This window comes from Drosophila tropicalis, unplaced genomic scaffold (genome assembly GCF_018151085.1).
Source record: "Drosophila tropicalis isolate 14030-0801.00 unplaced genomic scaffold, ASM1815108v1 contig_805, whole genome shotgun sequence".
Classification (NCBI taxonomy): domain Eukaryota; kingdom Metazoa; phylum Arthropoda; class Insecta; order Diptera; family Drosophilidae; genus Drosophila; species Drosophila tropicalis.
In genome coordinates, this window is record NW_027173295.1 from 2,122,723 (window position 1) to 2,140,528 (window position 17,806).

At 39.3% G+C, this 17,806-nt stretch overlaps 5 protein-coding genes across 5 annotated transcripts; 1 reads left to right on the top strand and 4 right to left on the bottom strand.

Moving 5' to 3' along the window:
• Nucleotides 1–1,001: 1,001 nt before the first annotated feature.
• LOC137580063 (ovochymase) lies at nucleotides 1,002–11,910 on the bottom strand. The gene is made up of 12 exons (XM_068293977.1): nucleotides 11,798–11,910; nucleotides 9,959–10,164; nucleotides 9,291–9,894; nucleotides 9,015–9,226; nucleotides 8,866–8,937; nucleotides 8,539–8,660; nucleotides 5,030–5,259; nucleotides 2,674–2,843; nucleotides 2,325–2,613; nucleotides 1,860–2,253; nucleotides 1,716–1,791; nucleotides 1,002–1,641 (listed from the first exon to the last, which is right to left on the bottom strand). The coding sequence occupies exons 1-12, from the start codon at nucleotides 11,901–11,903 to the stop codon at nucleotides 1,114–1,116; spliced, it is 3,009 nt and encodes a 1,002-aa protein (XP_068150078.1). The 5' UTR covers nucleotides 11,904–11,910; the 3' UTR covers nucleotides 1,002–1,113.
• On the bottom strand, nucleotides 10,437–11,051 carry LOC137580039 (uncharacterized). Its single transcript, XM_068293957.1, has one exon. The coding sequence runs from the start codon at nucleotides 11,049–11,051 to the stop codon at nucleotides 10,437–10,439; it is 615 nt and encodes a 204-aa protein (XP_068150058.1).
• Nucleotides 11,911–12,183: 273 nt separating the features above from the next.
• Akh (Adipokinetic hormone) lies at nucleotides 12,184–12,755 on the bottom strand. The gene is made up of 2 exons (XM_068293822.1): nucleotides 12,660–12,755; nucleotides 12,184–12,596 (listed from the first exon to the last, which is right to left on the bottom strand). The coding sequence occupies exons 1-2, from the start codon at nucleotides 12,729–12,731 to the stop codon at nucleotides 12,420–12,422; spliced, it is 249 nt and encodes an 82-aa protein (XP_068149923.1). The 5' UTR covers nucleotides 12,732–12,755; the 3' UTR covers nucleotides 12,184–12,419.
• A 159-nt stretch (nucleotides 12,756–12,914) lies between these two features.
• Nucleotides 12,915–16,446, bottom strand: Ras64B (ras-like protein 2). Its single transcript, XM_068293655.1, has 3 exons — nucleotides 16,222–16,446; nucleotides 15,191–15,278; nucleotides 12,915–14,856 (listed from the first exon to the last, which is right to left on the bottom strand). The coding sequence occupies exons 1-3, from the start codon at nucleotides 16,300–16,302 to the stop codon at nucleotides 14,447–14,449; spliced, it is 579 nt and encodes a 192-aa protein (XP_068149756.1). The 5' UTR covers nucleotides 16,303–16,446; the 3' UTR covers nucleotides 12,915–14,446.
• A 123-nt stretch (nucleotides 16,447–16,569) lies between these two features.
• RfC4 (replication factor C subunit RfC4) lies at nucleotides 16,570–17,801 on the top strand. Its single transcript, XM_068293821.1, has 2 exons — nucleotides 16,570–16,850; nucleotides 16,919–17,801. Exons 1-2 carry the CDS (start codon nucleotides 16,680–16,682, stop codon nucleotides 17,747–17,749), a joined length of 1,002 nt encoding a protein of 333 aa, XP_068149922.1. The 5' UTR covers nucleotides 16,570–16,679; the 3' UTR covers nucleotides 17,750–17,801.
• The last annotated feature ends 5 nt before the right edge of the window (nucleotides 17,802–17,806 follow it).

The window sequence follows — 17,806 nt, forward strand, 5'->3', positions numbered from 1 at the left end:
TTTTCACTTCTCTTCTGGCTGGGAATTAGCTAATGATGAAATTAACACCCTTCTTAGGTATTAGGTATGCAAATTTTCGTCATTCTTACCTCGTTTCTTTTTTATAGCTGGCGAAAATCCTTTTCGCATGCAAATTTTTAAGGTTTTTTTCTGTTGGCTCAGATGACCTTCTTGTTGATAAATGAACGATCGATCGTTCGATCGAACATGATGATAAGGAGCAGTTGTTATGATTGAATAATAATTGAATGGAAAAGAGGTTTTTCGAAAAACAGAAAATGCAGTTTAATGAACTCGGCAGAGGCACTGAATCATCTGCCAGATGATCCCGATTTGAATCACAATGGGAGGTTGTTTGATGTGGCGGGGGGCAATTCAAAGAAAGGCAACCACATGCCATGTGGTAAAATGTGAGCGTTGAGGGCGTTGTTCGAGTCGAAAAAAGGATTCGTTTTACTTGAATCTTGATCTTGGCCTGGGGTTTGTGGGCGTACAAGGGGAGAAAGTGAATAAGTGAGTTCAAACCCTTTCTTTGCTTGCTTCTCTGATGGCGCCAACTGATGCCCGAAAATGTAGAAAAAAAGAAAGTTGAATAGGGAAAATCTTTAGCTCAGTCACGCGTTTCATACTACATAGCTATGTAAATCCCTCTTGGGGTGAATCGCAGCTTTTGTGGCTTGGCGATGCAATTAGAATGCAGTCCTTGTCCTTGCGCTAGTCCTGCATATTTACATATGCTACCTTCCCTAGGGTTGCTTACCTAAACCTCCAAGACTGCAAGACGTTCTTCATTACTAGCGCAATGATTGATGAAGCGTCCTGCCATCAATTTGCATAAGTCTTAAAGGGTATCATGCAGTCAGCCAGGCATGCGATTTGAGGATTAGGAGACCGAAGAGTGTCATGAGAACAAAGACCAAACGACAAAGAGAACTCACGCACAGTCAATGTCAATATTTGCACTTCTAAGTGGAATTTCTTTCGTTTTTTTATCCTTTTTTATTTGTTATATTATGATTTTGTATATTTTAAATTATGGCTTAACCTTAGGGACTAGGTCTACATAGAGCTTAGAATGGCAATTAGCATTTACATTACATATTTTTATTTCTTTCATTGCGTATTCTGTACCATCTCGGTAATCCAGGGCATAAAGTATTGGATGCTGGTGTACACTCCTGGTACTTCGGGTCGCGCACATCCAATGCCATAGGATACAACACCAATTAGATAGAATCGTACAGCCTTCTGATAGTCCTCCGGCACCATCAATGGTCCGCCAGAGTCACCCTGGCATGTATCCTTGCCGCCAGTTAAAACGCCAGCACAAATGATAGCCGGATCGAATTGATCCAATGTGAAGCTACGATTTTGTTTCTTATAACTTTCACGGCACTGTTCGTTCGGAAGGACAGGTATCTGCAATTCGTTCAAAACAAGTGCCGAATCACCGCCCTCCAAGGTCCTGCCCCAGCCGGCGACAAATGGCTGATAGCCTACATATGATTTGCGCAGCAAACTGGGAGCGTTGGGCATACAAATGGGTCTGATCTTGTTCGTAAACTGAACATTCCTCTCCAAAAAGAGTATGGCTATATCACTGCGTCCATTGCGACGATTATATTCCGCATGGGCCTTGTACTAAAGATGTGGGTGTCAAGAGAAACCAATTTAGATGGAGATACATAGGTAAAAGGTCATTAGTTGAAACTTACACTGGCTACTGGTATATCCACATGGGTTGTCTCTGTTTCCGTGCTCAAATCATGTTCTCCCAAACGTACAAATGATCTGCAAATTAATTACTTGTATTACTTATGGGTATTCTAATTGCTAATTTGTCGGTTCATTTTGCTTACAGACTCTCTATGATGCAATGGGCCGCTGTGATCACATGACGAGCTGTTATTAAGGTGCCACCGCACTTGAATGGTGTCACGGAGGCATCATCATAGCCAATAAGAGCTATCCAGGGCCAGGCGCCTTTGCGACTGACCTCGCCACCGACAATCTTCTTGTACGAATTCAAAGTATAGCCGCAACCCTCTTCCAAAGTGACAAAACGTCGTGGTACCTCATTCGTATTAACTGGCCGAGGCGGTGGCGTCGTTACCTCCACCTGGCCATTTGGACAGCAAACCATGGATCCAATGCCACCGCATATCCTATTCAAACCTTGCAGATAACTGGCAAAAGTTGGATCCGTTTGTTTGACACGCAATTCATTTAACAAAGAACTGCAGCTCTTAATATCTGTGGGTATACCATAAATATCATCCTATACTAAATCATTCGGGTAAATCAGAGAAAGACACGAAACTTACCTACACAGTCGCCAATTTCTGTCTTGGGTGTACGACAGGCTTTACCACGAGGCTCCACTATTTGTGCCGAGGTAGTTGGCGCTTGGGTTGTTGTTGTGGTTGTAGTTCTTGTTGGCAAGAATGGATTCGGCTGCGGCTGTGGCTGTGGCTGTGGCTGAGGCTGTGGCTGAGGCTCAGGATCCGGTAGCGGCTGCGGATTTGGCCAAACAAATGTGCCCTCTGTGGTAAAGAAAGGATTGGTGGTGGGTCGCGCTGTGACCGGATTATTTATCGGTCTAGTACAGCAAACCTATAACAATAACTTATATAATATGACCCAAGCAGATGAAAAATTAAAGAGTCACCCTACCACCGGATCCCCATTAAAGTTGCGTGTGCCGCAACTTCGTTGCAAGGCAATCACATAACGTTGGGCCGTATTTCTATCGGTGATCTGGAAGACATTTGCCACCTGGGGACAATAGCTGAGGGTCACACAACTGCCATAGTAATTTTCTGGAGTAATGCAGTTCTGACGAACTGTAAGAAAGTATTTTGTAATGACATTAAATACAAGATAGAAGAAAACAGAAAGTAGGTAATGTTAGTTTAGCATCTCGATATCTGGTGTTAGTTAAAAAAGTTAATAAAAGAAACATTAAAACTAACGTTAGATTGTTAATAAAAAAAAAAATCCATTCATTGCCTTTTGGCATAAACAAACTATAAAATGGCACAGTTCACTAGATTATGATGAAACGTTTGTTAAATGAAATTTAAATTTATTCTTAACAAACGATTTCATTTTGGAAGTGATCAAACATCAGAAGAGAAACAAATTAAAACTATTGTTTAAGTTTATAAATATGTTCATCTGAATTCTTAAAATCAATTATAATTTATCAAAATGAAATGATTCACTATGCTTAACAGGACTTTATATTATTTTGATAGAGATGCAGCTTTGATTGGGCAATATTGTCAATATTTGTTTCGAATATTTCTTATTTTGGCTTCCTTTTTGATCCTGGAAATTCATAAAATCATCGGCTTTATCCGATAATAATCTCAGTCTTTATTTAATGTTCTAGAGCATTGCATGAATAATTTTAAGACTCCAAAGAGCTTTCACTCATTTGAACGAGTTCATGAAACAAAGTATTTGGTATTCGAAAAAAGTATTTGTCATTTGATTTTGTGAGTTGTGAGTCCAGGAAGTCTTTACCTGTCAAATTACCTAAAGTAAGAACTTGAATTACTTGGAATGAGAATAAGAGTACATTTTGAATTCATTTATGTATGAGTTGGACTCTATTCTATTCGTTTTTGTTTGACTAAGATTTACTAGGGACTTTGTCTAAAAGCATTCGTTCAAGCGTCAAATGTATACAACTTTGGACCTAAAAGAGTTATTAATATTATGCATTATTATGTACTTGGTATAAGCATTAAGAACTATGGCCATTAGCTTAGAAGATAACTACAACCAGGGACTCGAAGCCGGGCTAATGAGACAAATCATAGAACTATTTTTCTTATAAAATGTATTAAGTTCATTTTATCAATTTCTCATAAGAATATGCTTTAAATTTTCGTTTTCTATTGAGTTCAAATAATTTGTGTATTTATAAACACAATTAAAGCATTACTTAATTACAATAGAAGTCTGAATTCAATGTTCTTAATGTTTTTGGTATTTTTGTTGTGGTTGACATAAATCTGAGAGTAAATGGCTCTAAGTAGTAGGTTCTTTGTTTCACATGTTCATATGAGGTACTGACTCAATGTGAAACATTCTACAGACATTCGAAAAAAATATCTTACTAACGAGGGGTTCTAATTGAGTAATCTAATAAACTACCGAAAATTATGGGCTAGCTGCCGCTTTGGCTTATATACTTTGGCTACTCCTCCTCCTGCTATTTGCATGGACGCACTTAAAATACATACAATAATGTGCCACTCAACACAGACACAGGCACAGATGAAAACCTAGAGCCAGCCGTAAATTTAGATCTCTAAGGAAACGCCTTTCTGGTCATACAACACCTGTCCGCATCCACTGCTCCTGACCTTGGCTGGCCAATCGCAATGACAGTGATGGCAATGACTGGTTTTTATTTAATTTTTTCGTTTACGAACTGATACCGAAAACTGAACTCGACTTGGAGCAAGCAAAGCAAAAGCGGGATGGGGGAAAAACCTTTCAAAAAAACAAAATAACAATTTATAATAAATGGCTTAAATTTTTGTTTTTCGCCAAATTCAAGACGAGTTTACTTAGCCAGACAACAATAGCAGCAGAGACTACAGTATGTATGGGTGTGTGTGTGTGCGAATGCGTGTGTATGTGTGCAATTCATGTAAGACAAAACGAAAGACTGAGGCAACGAACTTGCTTATGAATATACATATAAATAAATATCGCTTATAAATTCATAATCAAAACTATTATTTAGTTTGATTTAATTTCATATTTTGTCATTTGGTTATAATGTTAATTGATAAAACTGGTTTTGGGTTTTCGTTTCGTTGCTGCTTGTTTACTTAATTAAGATGCCGGATTAGTCGTAAAAACACAGAAATAAAAAAAAAGAGCATTTCAAAAACCTTCTAATTAACTAAGAAAAAAAAAAAACCAAAAACAAAACAAAAATCACATCCAAAAACACAAAAACATCAAATAAATAATAAAAAATAAAATATAAATGTATATATGTATATACCTTGCCTACGATCAAACTGGGCAAAGGCTCGATTTGCTAAGAGCAACAATTGAAGACTGACGACGACTATTGTTAGCACAACACTGTTTCGCGGCGCTAATTGCATGTTGGATGATGAGATCGGATCGTAAATCGATATCAGATTTTGCCGTATACTTGTGTGTTTGTATTCTAAACTCTCGCGACGACGTTTACACTGTTTGACGAACGTTATCAGACTAAAGCCGAATTATATATGGTGAGCAGCTTAGCTAGCCGACTGACTTTACTTGACTTGACTTGACTTGACCGTTTCCCGTTTCGTTTTGCAAAAAAAAAAAAGGTCTCTTCGAGCTTTGGACGAAATTGAGACTCGATTGCCGACCGTGGAGAGATTGAGCTGAGCCATTTGGCCGCCTGAGCTGGCCTTTATATGTGTGCCGAACTGACTGAAACCGAGACGTTTTGCTCAGCCAGCAACATTCGGCTGGAAAGATGATTCCCATTCTCATTCCCATTCCCATTCGCGTTCTCAATCTCAATCTGAATCTCATGCTCAGTGTCAGCCTTAGTCTCAGTTTTGATTTGCATACGAATTGAGAGCACTTCATTTCTAATTGATACGCTTTCTAAGCATATCAATTAAAGCTCTATAAATATGAAATAAAAAACTAAAAAAAAGCACCGTTGAATTTTGTGATTTTTTTTGCAAGTTTTCTATAGGATAATCATTAAGTTTCTCCTTCACCCACACGCCGGGGGAGCGGGGGCAGTTGGTACTATTATACAATACTATTTTTGCTGTACCCCTAATTAAGTGGCTTATGGCAATGTCTAATGGATCTAATGATATGGCACAACTAAAAATTATCATGGCAAATTTATAATCAAGTTGTAAATAAAACTTAACCTTGGCCAGCAAAAACTCAAAAAAAAAAAAAAAGCGACTAAATGTGAGAACTTGTACTAATTTATACAATTTGTCATTGAGACAATTTGAAGAATTTCAGATGAGTCAATTAATTGCAGCATATGAAAAAGGCAAAAAAGGCGGATTCAATCTATATTTGTCAGACAGACAGAATTATGGCTCCACTTAGTTGGGAATCACTGTAAGCCTGGCGACATTCTATCGAGATTAGAAGAGTCGACTGATTGAATGATTACACATATGTACATACGGTTTCTCTTCTAACTAAATTAAGGTGCTAAGTGACTGTCAACTAAGTTTTTTTTTCTGTTTGCTTTACGTTGAAGGGGACAGCATAGACGTACAGACAGACTGATCAGTTGGCAAGCGGCCTGTTTGGAATTCAGAATAGCCCGAAAAAAAATAGCCAATTGAAATGCGAATAATGCAGTCGAGAAAGGCAAAAAAAAAAAAAAAACAGTATAAAAACGACATATAAAATTAAATCTATGATGAGTAATAATAATTCAGAACGCGCTTGACATTGCCATACACAAAACACAGCAGGAGTCCTAAAGCCAAGGGAAATTCCAGTCATCAAGCATCGCGAATCACTCCTTTTTGTTTTTGGTTCCGGTTCGAAAGGCAATAGGCTTCAAGTGAGATATCAAAGTAGCAGCATATTTTGAGCAATATACATTTATAGTTGTGAATTGTAACTATAAGTTATATAATTATATACATCAAAGGTGGGAAAGCGGGACAGAGAGAGAGAGAGACAGAGAGAGAGAGAGGAGAGAGATAGAGCGAGGGGGAGTTTTAAAATGAAACGATTTAATCGTTCATTCCGGTTTTTGAGTCGGGGAAGTCATTTGCCTTAACTAACAATAAACAATCACTTGTTGAGAGATTACAAAATTCTCTCATCTTCATTTTTTATGTCGATTATATGGGTGTTATACTATATTCTTACACACAAAATCTACATACATATATAAAGCTAATAAATACTCGCAAAAGGGTAATCTTGTCAAACAAAACAAAACTGATACAATAACCAGTTGATTGTTTTTTGGAAATTCCAGTTTTCAACTTGTCAGCATGTAAATATTTGTTTTATTCATGTCATATCAAATTAGAATACTTCCGATTTTTCGATACTTTTGTTTATACAAATTTTGTAAGTCCCCTCCAGCTCGCTCAGACCTTTTGTTTTCCCCAATTTTAATGGCTGTGTGCATCAAGTTAATTCGTTTATTAACTATTTACCAAAAAGTTGTAATTTTTTCATCATTTTGTTTATATTATTATTTATATAAAGTAACATTACTAAAGCATGGATATTTGATAAGAGTTAACTGGCTGTGCTCCGTTTTGCTCCACTAGGTTCATCGTATTCTCCCCCTTCTTAAATCCACCAACAAAAATATGGCTTAGGATTGTCGGCAATCCTTTCAGGGACATTGTGCTGATATCCCGATGCCAGTTTTTTATTGACCATATTGAGACAATGTTTCCTATTTCGCAGCTCCTAATGAATTTGTTAGTTTCCAGTAGTTGTTTTTGAGCGTGGCCTTCAATTGGCGAGTGTCCTATAAAGACCCCCAACAGTCTTGAGATTTCCTTGATATACTGTCCTTTATAGAGCGCTAAGAGGTTCTATTCGCTTGTTGGTAATGCTCTTGTAGTGTAAAGTGTAGATGTTTTATGGTAGATACCCCTGTTTAGAAGTCTGTGGTGAGTTAGATCCTAGTCTGGCTTACTTATTCGTCGTTTCGTTGCCAAATACCTCAGAGTCGAGACCTTTAAGTCAGTGTCTGCACTCGGTATAGTTTAAGGACAGGTTGTTTAAGCTGCTTGACTGTCCGTAGGGATTGCGATGTTCCTGTTTCCATTCATGATCTCTGTCTATTGATATTAAGCAGGCTTCACGTCCGTGCCTGTTGTCGAGCTCGTCTTGGAGCCGTCTGTGTGAGATCTGTGTCCAGTTTATGAAAATGTTTTCAAAGACAATCTGTGCCATTGCCTAATCTATTACGTTTGCCATAATGTCCAGTATTCACTTGTGTTCTCCCTTACTATTCGTAGCTTTTAACCTGATCGCTTCTCATGTTTCCATGTTTGAAGCGGAGATCGACAGAAAGTTATGCATTTCCACTAAGATCGGACAACTATTTCTAATTAATATTAATAATCTAGGCAAATTGAACTCATACAGAACATTAAGCAAAGAATCTTAATACACTCTATAAAGTCGGTCTAAAGTTTGTTGTTTTCCAGCAGGTTGATGGCCAATGGGCTTATATGCTTGTCAAGACGATCAAGATGGGGCTTCGTTATCATAATTATTTCATCAGTTACTATGTTGTTAGATAATAGGAATATTATTTAATATAAAATAAATATTATACCCAACATAATTAAACTAAGAAATAACGTATAGCTGAGAATGAGACAATGAGTTGGTCTGCTTCCATCTAAATATAAATCATTTCAGCAATCAAATGTGCTCGATACACTCGATACAACTCAATCCGTAGTGAAAACTAGCGAATTTGTATAATTTTTTCTGTGGTATGCTTTTATTTTTGTATTGTTTTCATAAGTTTATGAAGTGTGTTTTTTTATCCAGGGTATGTAAGAGGCTACCCTTGTGTAGACCCCTGGAAAATTTGGTCTTGCACATTCATAGCCGAATGACACTATGCCCAGTAGATAGAATCGATAGAGATTGCCCTCCAGCTGAAGAGAAAGAGATACATTTTGGTTTTGATTATTTTTGTAGTTTTCTTTTTGCCAAGTCATTGGCAATTGGTTTTTTTTTTTGTCTTATTGGCTCTGATTCAGACGTCAGCAAATTAGCAGTTAACCACCTTGGAGGCAGCCGAAGAGTTGGAACCAAAACTGGTTGAATGATTCATCAATAACATAAATTATTGTAACTGACCTGCGGCATCATGAGTGGACCACCGGAATCCCCCTGGCAGGCATCGACACTGGAGCTGCCGGCGCAAATTAACTGGAATTGGACAGAGAGAGAGAGGAAGGAAGATGATTATACTATTCTATATTTTTGTTCTCACTCACTTGACTTACCTTATCGCTGAATTGTACAAACTGGAACACAGATTTGTAGTTCATCTCGCAAATTTGTCGTGACACAATTGGCACCTGGGCATCTCGAAGGACTTGCGAGGTGGGTCCCTGATGTTTGGCCGCACCCCAACCAGCCACAAATGGATTCATACCAACGAAATCATTTTGCAGAAATTTACTGGACTCGGGCAAACAAATTGGTGCAATGGTGGCTAGCCAAAGAGATGGATAGAGAAGTAAGATCAGGAGATTCCATGGGGGGGGCTTAGGTCTTACCACTGAAAACTGCCATGCCATCTAGTTCGATCAGGGCTATATCATTGGCTATGGAATTAAGATCGAATTGATCATGAATAACAGTTCGCTTAATATGAAAATCAAAGGCTCCTTGCTCCGAGGGTCGTGACAGATCGTGAGCACCCAAACGCACCAGAGTGAGCATGGGATTGATGCAGTGGGCCGAGGTGAGAACATAACGTCCATTGATTAGACTGGCAGCGCATAAAAACTTGAGGGCACTACGATTGATATCGTCAAAGTAACCCAAGGCGGCAATCCAGGGATAGGCAGCTCTTCGTGCCTCTTGGCCACCCACAACTCGATTCGAAGTGGCCGTACTGATTCCACACATGGGCAAGGGACTTGCATTTGTGGTTGGGAAATTCAAATTGGCATTAGGATTGGGATTATTGTTGGCTCTCTGACCCTGATTCAGCGGTGGCGTCGGCTGAAAGACCGGCACTTGGGGTCCCAATGTCGTGATCGGTCCCAGGGGTGAGAAATGAAATGAGTTCGATGCACTCGTTGCCGCTGGCGGTGGCTGTATCATAAGATCTTTGGGGCTTCTATTGCTAATGGCATGATCCGGGGCACAGCAAATCTAAATCAAAAGAGGCAATCATCCTGGCTGAGTTTGTAGAAAGGTTTGGCGAGGTTTCAATTACCAAAAAGCTGGAGCCATCATAACCACAAATGGATTGGCCCAAAAACTGTTGAAACTCATTTGATCCGGAGGACTGACTCTTGCTCTGATACTCTTCAACCAGTTGAGGGCAGGCGGTCAGGGGCAAACAGTTGCCCCACCGGGAACGTGCATCCTGGCAGCTGGACGGGGGAGTGCTCTGAATTAACTGACCCTGGGCTGCAATTGCTGCAAGTATATACGAGCAAAATCGGGGTGGAACCAGGGATGGCAGATGATCATGATGATAATTGTGTGGCTTGCGATTTTGAGGGGAAGGTCGCTAATCTATCAGTGTATTGCCAATTGATAAGGTGATTTCGTTGTGTTTTCGTTTTGTTTTTGAATTTTGCTTTTTTATGTGTTTCAATTTATTGCGCTTTTGACTATAACTAGAAATACGTGGGTAAAGGGGGTGAGGGTTGGTGGTGGAGTAGGAGGAGGAGGGGGAGATGCGTCTACTATTGAAGACTGCTGCGACGGCGCCGACGTCGACGACGACGACGCTGTGGCCCCGGATTGAGTGGCATAAAAATCATCATATCCGAACCAATTTGACCAGTCGACGCCACCAGGCGAGAATTTTGCTGTCGTGGATCTATGCAAGGGCAATTGGGCAACGGACGCATGCCTCCTGGTAGACAGACCAACGGTTGACTCGGGCAGGTCGGCAAGGGCAGAGTGGTGCCAATGGTGGTGCTGGTGCTGCTTGACGAGGTCGTTGTTGTCGTAATGGTCGTCGGCGGTGGAAACGGTGGAGTCACTGAAGTCAGTGGTGGGGTAAACGGCGGCGTTGCCGATGTCTGTGGAAACGGTGGTGTTGGCTGGAATGTCGGTATCACTACAGATGTCGAAGGCGGCATATAAGGCGGTCCAACGGGCGGCACAGGCAACGGCAATGGCGGCAATGGCGAAAATGGAGGTGGAGGAGGTGGAGTTAGTGGACCATTTGGTGGCGGCAATGGATATACGGGCAGATAACCTGTTGGATACAGCGGGCACAGTCCCTTGATGCTGGCCAAATACGATAGAAATGGCCAAAAGTAGACCTTGACGCAAAACTCATCCAGCAGCATATTGGAGAGCGAGCTAAAGTGATCCGTGCAACTGGACAAGAAGTTGACAACTGTCCAAAATGCTCAACCAACTGGACCCAAACATAATGTGTGAATGATTTATTTAATTATTTATTTGCTTTTGTGGAGCAAAATTATTATCTATCTGCAGACCAAATAGATTGTTCCAATGCCCATCACCAGGGACGGTTCCAAGTTCCCTCACCCAAATGAGGGCCAATGGAAACACAAATAAAAAACACTCGAAGTAGAAAATTCTGTCGATTCTGACAAGGCAATGAATGGAACACGAGTGGAAACAATGGGCCAAAATTGAAAATTAGCCAATAAATATCTTTCTCTATATAGAGAATGAGGTAAACTATATTTCTGTTAGATTAAGTTGAAATTTCCTATAAAATGTTGATGGTTTTATCTCCCACAAGATCCTGTTGAATTAAGCCATTTTCGCAATTTCATAGCCAAACCGTATTTCACTTTGTTCCGGCACTGAAATGCATCGTTAATTCTTGACAAATTAAAATAACTGGGCCACTGGTGCTTGTCATCCGATAATGTCCGACCTGAACGATCATTTTAGCTGTGTTAACACTATGTTCTTGTTCATCTAACCAACATTAATTGGAATAACACCCAACGAATATTCAATTAACACAAGCCTCAATGCAGCAAAACAACAACAAAAAAGAAGCACATACACGATCCTTATCTCATGGCATTATCCGAATATATAGCAAAACACTTACATTTCATCCATATGGAAGAGGAATTCGTCATCATCAGAATTAGCCACAAAATTGAAGGGAACTTTAGTATTTGATTAATAATATACCAAGACATTTTGATATTCATGTTTGTGGTGTTGGTGGTGTTGGTGGTGTTGGTGGTGTTGGTTGACAACTCTATGTGAACTGAATAAATGAGGCACTGACTCTCGACAGTCTCGTCGTCTCGACTTAAATGAACGCCATATGAAAAGGTATTCAATTGATGGGTTGAGTGGATTAATTATGGCAATTTTCCAAATTAAAACAATTTAAATGAAATCAAATGGAGAAAAACTCCATGCCGGGGTGACGCATCCCATGAACTTGGAGAGGGTGAAGTACCTCCAAAACGCTGAACGCCAAGGTTTAATTGTATTTTAGATGCTCTTATTTATTTGAACTCTCATCAAAAATTCCGCTAAATCTAAATGCCGACTACGACTACCTCGATTACGTGTGTGTGTGTTTATATAGACATTGAATGAATTTATATATCTACATGCATATATAGAGCGAGATATATAAATGTGTGTACATATATATAAAGTATGGGTTGGTGTGCGCGTATTAGCAGTCTAATCCCGATTTAATGCCATCCTCTCTATTCCCGGTGCTTGCAATCGAGAAAAAGTTGCGCCTGCGATTGGACAAAACGAAAGATTTCCAATAGCATTTCATTTGATGTCTTGCAATTGCCCTGAGAGGGTTCAAAAAAGGCTCCAGCACCGGAATTGGACCCACCAACCGAACGTTTACCCCAGTCGGGTGAGAATGTCAACTATAACGGGAAGAGAGAGGCAGTTGGGATGAGAAAATTTGACCATCTAACTCAAATACTCACTTGACATTCCACATAGGCGGCCAGGAGGATAAAAAGCACTGCTGCAAGGATGACTTGGCTTTTGGTGTTCATGTTGTCTACTGATGGTTTCCCTATGGAAGATCCCGCCTTTTATAGTCCTGGCAATTGTTAATTAATTTCACTCCCCCCACTTGAAGGGTTTCGCTTCAATATTTATTTTTAGATTCTCTATGCCCAGAGACTCAAGAGGTTTTTCCCCATTTGTGGGTCATTAAAAGACAGATTGGCCAGCAGTTTGGAAGCATTTGTGATTTGTTTTCTGGTATTTATTAGAATTGCGCATATATATTTAATATTAAACATATACACTACACATATGTATAAGACACACATATGGTATATATAGATGGGTCTCTCTAAACAGATCTGTATATCCACACATACATACATGCATATGTATATAGCATACATATGGTTATGTACATACATATTAATAATTAAATAAGTTCGTTAAATTAAGCAGTGTATAAGAGTTAAACGAGAATACAATTTTGTTTCTTTTTTTGTTGTTGTTGTTTTGTTGTTTTTTTTTTTTTTTTTTTTTTTTTGCGTATAAAAAATACAAATACGAATACAAAAAATATAATGATAATAATAACAATAATAATAATGATAAAAATACACACACGTACAAAATCTAGAATCTAGTTAAGACAATCTTGACTGAATTCGAATTTTATGAATATTATTATTATTATTATTATTATTACTATTATTAGTATTATTATTAAATATTAATATAAATATTATTGCGTTGTGCGCTTATTTTTTTCTTCTTCTTCATGTTTTGTTTGCTTAAATCGTTTCATTTTATTTTCGTTTCGAAATTATATAGATATAGCATTCGTTTTTGAGGCACTCAATTTGTTATAACAAAATTGGATTATAAGCATATATGTGTATATATATATATATAATCAAATTTGTATCCGCATGTGCAAATACCTTGTATATATTAGTAAATAACAATACAAATTACAATAACACATTACTTTTGGCTTAATCGAAACAAACGATCCGACGAATGAGACAATCTTTTGGCTCAGTTATTGCAATAATTAAAAAAAAAAAAAAAAAAAAAAATTAGAATAAATCAATTAATCAATTAATTGATTTAGTAAAAAAATATAATAATAATAAAAAACACACACATACATACACATACAAAAGTTTCGAGAAACACAAACAAGAAATTCTCCCTAATTTGATTGCAGAGTTATTGTTGTCGTGGTTATGAACAAATATAAAAAATATTTATATACCTATATATGTATGTGTATATGGTTTTAGTGTATCAGTGTGTTTTTTGTTTTTGTGTTTATGTCTAGATATTTTTTATAAATCTTTTTGTTAGCTACTCAATTAAGGGTCAAAGCATATTCGATGGCTTCGTTGGATGCCGTTGGATACCGTTGGATACTGGGCAGATAAGAAATGCACTTCATTTTGTGTTTACGGATAGACGGACTACGGACTACGGGGAACTGATTACTTTTACTGGTCTACTAGTAGCTGCAGCGTCTGGTGCGGTAAGTTTATTCCCTTATCAGTGGAATTTCATAGCTCAGTCAATGCGCAGTCAATTTGGTGTTTTCTTTTCATCTTTTAGAGATTCACTTCACTGGTTTATGGTTAATGGTTTATGGTTTATGGTTAATGGTTAATGGATATTGATATTGTTATTGGTGTTGGTATTGTTGCTGGCGTTGCTGGCGTCCGATGGTAGATTGCTGCTGTTGGGCACAGGGGCAATAAGGAGACATGCCCTACATCAGGCAACACTTCTTTTTACCCTTCTTCTTGTAGCTCTCCTCGATATAGGGACGCTCAGCTATTTGAAATTTACGTACGATACGCACTAACTCATGAAAGGCCTGATCGACATTGACACGCAGCTTGGCACTGCATTCAATATAGGGTATCATTAGACTTCTGCTTCTATTTTGCGCCTCTTCCAGTGATACTTGTCGCTGATGCTCTAAATCGCATTTATTGCCCACCATCAGCATGGGAAACTCATCGCGATCCTTGACCCGCAATATCTGACGTTGAAACTTTGGTATCTCGTCAAAGCTGGAATGATCGTTTAGCGAGAAGACAAGCAGAAATCCTTCACCTGAACGCATATACTGCTCCCGCATGGCGCTGAACTCCTCTTGGCCAGCCGTGTCCAAAACTGAAAAACAAAACGAAAGGAAATTGTCAGTTTTATGATTTTTCGAATTGCAAATACCTTAGAAACGTGTTTTTAACTTATCTTTCAATCTTTAACTCTGCTTATAGATTCAAAACTCTGTCCTTGGTTTAAGTAATTGTTTAGAAAAAGTTTGTTTAATATTCATAAAAAGGCTATAAACAGAACTTTTCTGTTTCACAAAGAATTTCATGATAAAGAGTCAAGTAAACATAAGGTGAAATAATGTATAGATAATGTTAAGCATAACACGTTTCGTTTTTAGAGATTGGCCTCGACTCGTCTTTTAAAAAACTTTTAAATGAATACAACTTACTGTCCAATTTGGCTGGCACATCGTCTATGACACATTGTTTGGTATATGAATCCTCGATGGTTGGATCGTAATCTGTGACGAAGTAGCTCTGCAGGGTAGATCAGATGAAAGATATCAGATATACATATGTACATTATATATACATAAATTAGATTAGATGATGCCACAATAAATGCCAAGTGGGTTGGCTTCTATTTTGATTTGTTTACCCGCAGAGAGACGCCACTTTTTATCATCTAAATCCACAATAACAAGAAAATCTTTGCCCATGCGTATGTGTGTGTGTGAACTAGCGAGTGAGTATGTGTGTGTGTGTGTGTGTGTGCATGCAAGCATACATACATACATACATAGAGACAGGCAGACGGACGTACAGGCGGACAGACGGACAACACTGAGATGGGGAGATGACGCAAATAACTATAAATAAATGAGAAACGGACGGGCGCGCATTGCCACATCGTAGTGAGAGATGGTTATACTTGGGACGAATGGACAAAACGCGACCATGGTCATGACCATGCCAGGCATGGCCAACCGACCGCCGCCACTACTGGCCCCTCCACCCTGCACATAAAACTGACGCTGACGGGCACACCCATAAGCAGCGCTCAACTTCAATCACAACATCGACCAACTCCCAATCCCCTCCTGCCTGCTTGCCTGCCTGCCCTTCTTTCCATTGCCCGCCGCGGTTCGGGTCACTCTTTTGGGGCAGGGCTCGACTCTTCTTCTTTTCGCTGCTTTTTTTTGGTGGTGGGGGAAGGGGGTGTGGCTCCCGATGATCTCGACTTGAAAATATTTTTGTAGCTCTGGCATGGCCAAAAGAAGCTTGTTGCTTTTACCAAAACAAGGGTCGTCTGCTGCCCACTTGTCGCATGACCACGCCCCCGCTGCCACCATTCCGCATATTATGCGCACACACAAATCCGTTTGAAGACGACGACGTCACCATTTATATTTGTTAATATATTTTCTTGGGGTAAAAGTAATAGAATACTTTTTTTCTCTCCGATGTATGGAAAGGTTACCTGTATGAATTGTATCGTTATGGCTGATTTTCCAACTCCGCCGCCTCCCACGACGACCAGTTTGTATGTTTGCATTTGCATTTTGCAATAATTATTGATGAGTTCGCGCTGTAGTACTACCGTTGTTTTGTACAATAATATAATATTCAAATAACTTATGTAGTGTACGAATACGTATACTTAATTTACATTGTTGAACTCGTTCGTCACAGTGAAGAAGATACCAAAAAATGGTCACACTGAGAGCATCTCTGTTAAGTTTAACAGCATCGTTTGGGAGCTCGTGAAGCGTTAACAGCACCATTTTCACGAACTGTTAACTCAAAGTGAGTGCAACTCATGTTAAATATCTGGCAACACTTAATTTCCCGCCTAATCCAATATTGTGTGCAAAGCATGCAAAAGTTGATATAAACAAAAATTAAATATAAGCATACTCCAACTAAAAACAAACAAAGATGCCAGAGGAACCTGAAGTTGTTATTGTTGATAAGCGGCATAATAACAGTCTGCCATGGATTGAAAAGTACAGACCTGTGAAATTCGACGAAATTGTCGGCAACGAAGATACTGTGGCGCGTCTTTCAGTGTTTGCGACTCAAGGAAATGCTCCAAACATAATCATAGCGGTAAGTGAGACAAGCTTCTTTTAATATAATTATCCTTGTAATATTTATCTGAATGAGAAAATCTTTAGGGCCCGCCTGGTGTGGGCAAGACCACCACTATCCAGTGTCTGGCACGCATTTTATTGGGCGATAGCTACAAGGAGGCGGTCTTGGAGTTGAATGCCTCCAACGAGCGTGGCATTGATGTCGTACGCAACAAGATTAAAATGTTTGCCCAACAAAAAGTTACCCTACCCAAGGGTCGGCATAAGATCGTCATTCTGGATGAGGCGGACAGCATGACGGAGGGCGCTCAACAGGCTTTGCGCCGTACCATGGAAATTTATAGTAATACCACACGGTTCGCCCTGGCCTGCAATACCAGCGAAAAGATAATCGAGCCTATACAGTCTCGCTGCGCCATGCTTCGTTTTACAAAGCTCTCCGACTCACAGGTGATGGCCAAGCTGATTGAGGTCAGCCAACTGGAGAATCTAAAGTATGAGGAGGATGGCCTGGAGGCCATTGTATTTACAGCACAAGGTGATATGCGACAGGCATTAAACAATCTTCAATCGACTGCTCAAGGATTTGGTGATATTACGGGTCCAAATGTTTTCAAAGTCTGCGATGAGCCGCATCCCATGCTGCTGCAGGACATGCTGCATCATTGTGCCGGCAATGACATACACAAGGCTTATAAAATTCTGGCCAAACTTTGGAAACTGGGTTACGCTCCAGAGGATATAATTGGCAATATTTTTCGTGTTTGCAAACGATTGAATATCGACGAACAGATGAAGTTAAACTTTATTCGTGAGATTGGCATAACGCACATGAAAATAGTCGATGGAAACAATTCGCTTCTACAGCTTTCCGGTTTGCTGGCCCGCCTTTGCCAAGTGGCCGAGGCTAACTAATTCCTAATTAGTAATTAATTTTTTTAAATAAAAATAAAAACATTTATCGATAGACCG

Excerpts from the sequence above, each read along its gene's own strand:
- LOC137580039 (XM_068293957.1), bottom strand. The coding sequence starts at position 11,051 with ATGCTGCTGGATGAGTTTTGCGTCAAGGTCTACTTTTGGCCATTTCTA.
- LOC137580063 (XM_068293977.1), bottom strand. The coding sequence starts at position 11,903 with ATGAATATCAAAATGTCTTGGTATATTATTAATCAAATACTAAAGTTC. Across the intron at positions 9,895-9,958 it reads ATGATGGCTCCAGCTTTTTG|ATTTGCTGTGCCCCGGATCA; the intron begins GTAATTGAAACC and ends CTTTTGATTTAG. Across the intron at positions 2,844-5,029 it reads CCAGTTTGATCGTAGGCAAG|TTCGTCAGAACTGCATTACT; the intron begins GTATATACATAT and ends ACTTTCTTACAG.
- Akh (XM_068293822.1), bottom strand. The coding sequence starts at position 12,731 with ATGAACACCAAAAGCCAAGTCATCCTTGCAGCAGTGCTTTTTATCCTC. Across the intron at positions 12,597-12,659 it reads CCGCCTATGTGGAATGTCAA|TTGACATTCTCACCCGACTG; the intron begins GTGAGTATTTGA and ends TTCCCGTTATAG.
- Ras64B (XM_068293655.1), bottom strand. The coding sequence starts at position 16,302 with ATGCAAATGCAAACATACAAACTGGTCGTCGTGGGAGGCGGCGGAGTT. Across the intron at positions 15,279-16,221 it reads TAACGATACAATTCATACAG|AGCTACTTCGTCACAGATTA; the intron begins GTAACCTTTCCA and ends TCTACCCTGCAG. Across the intron at positions 14,857-15,190 it reads TGTGCCAGCCAAATTGGACA|TTTTGGACACGGCTGGCCAA; the intron begins GTAAGTTGTATT and ends TTTGTTTTTCAG.
- RfC4 (XM_068293821.1), top strand. The coding sequence starts at position 16,680 with ATGCCAGAGGAACCTGAAGTTGTTATTGTTGATAAGCGGCATAATAAC. Across the intron at positions 16,851-16,918 it reads CTCCAAACATAATCATAGCG|GGCCCGCCTGGTGTGGGCAA; the intron begins GTAAGTGAGACA and ends GAAAATCTTTAG.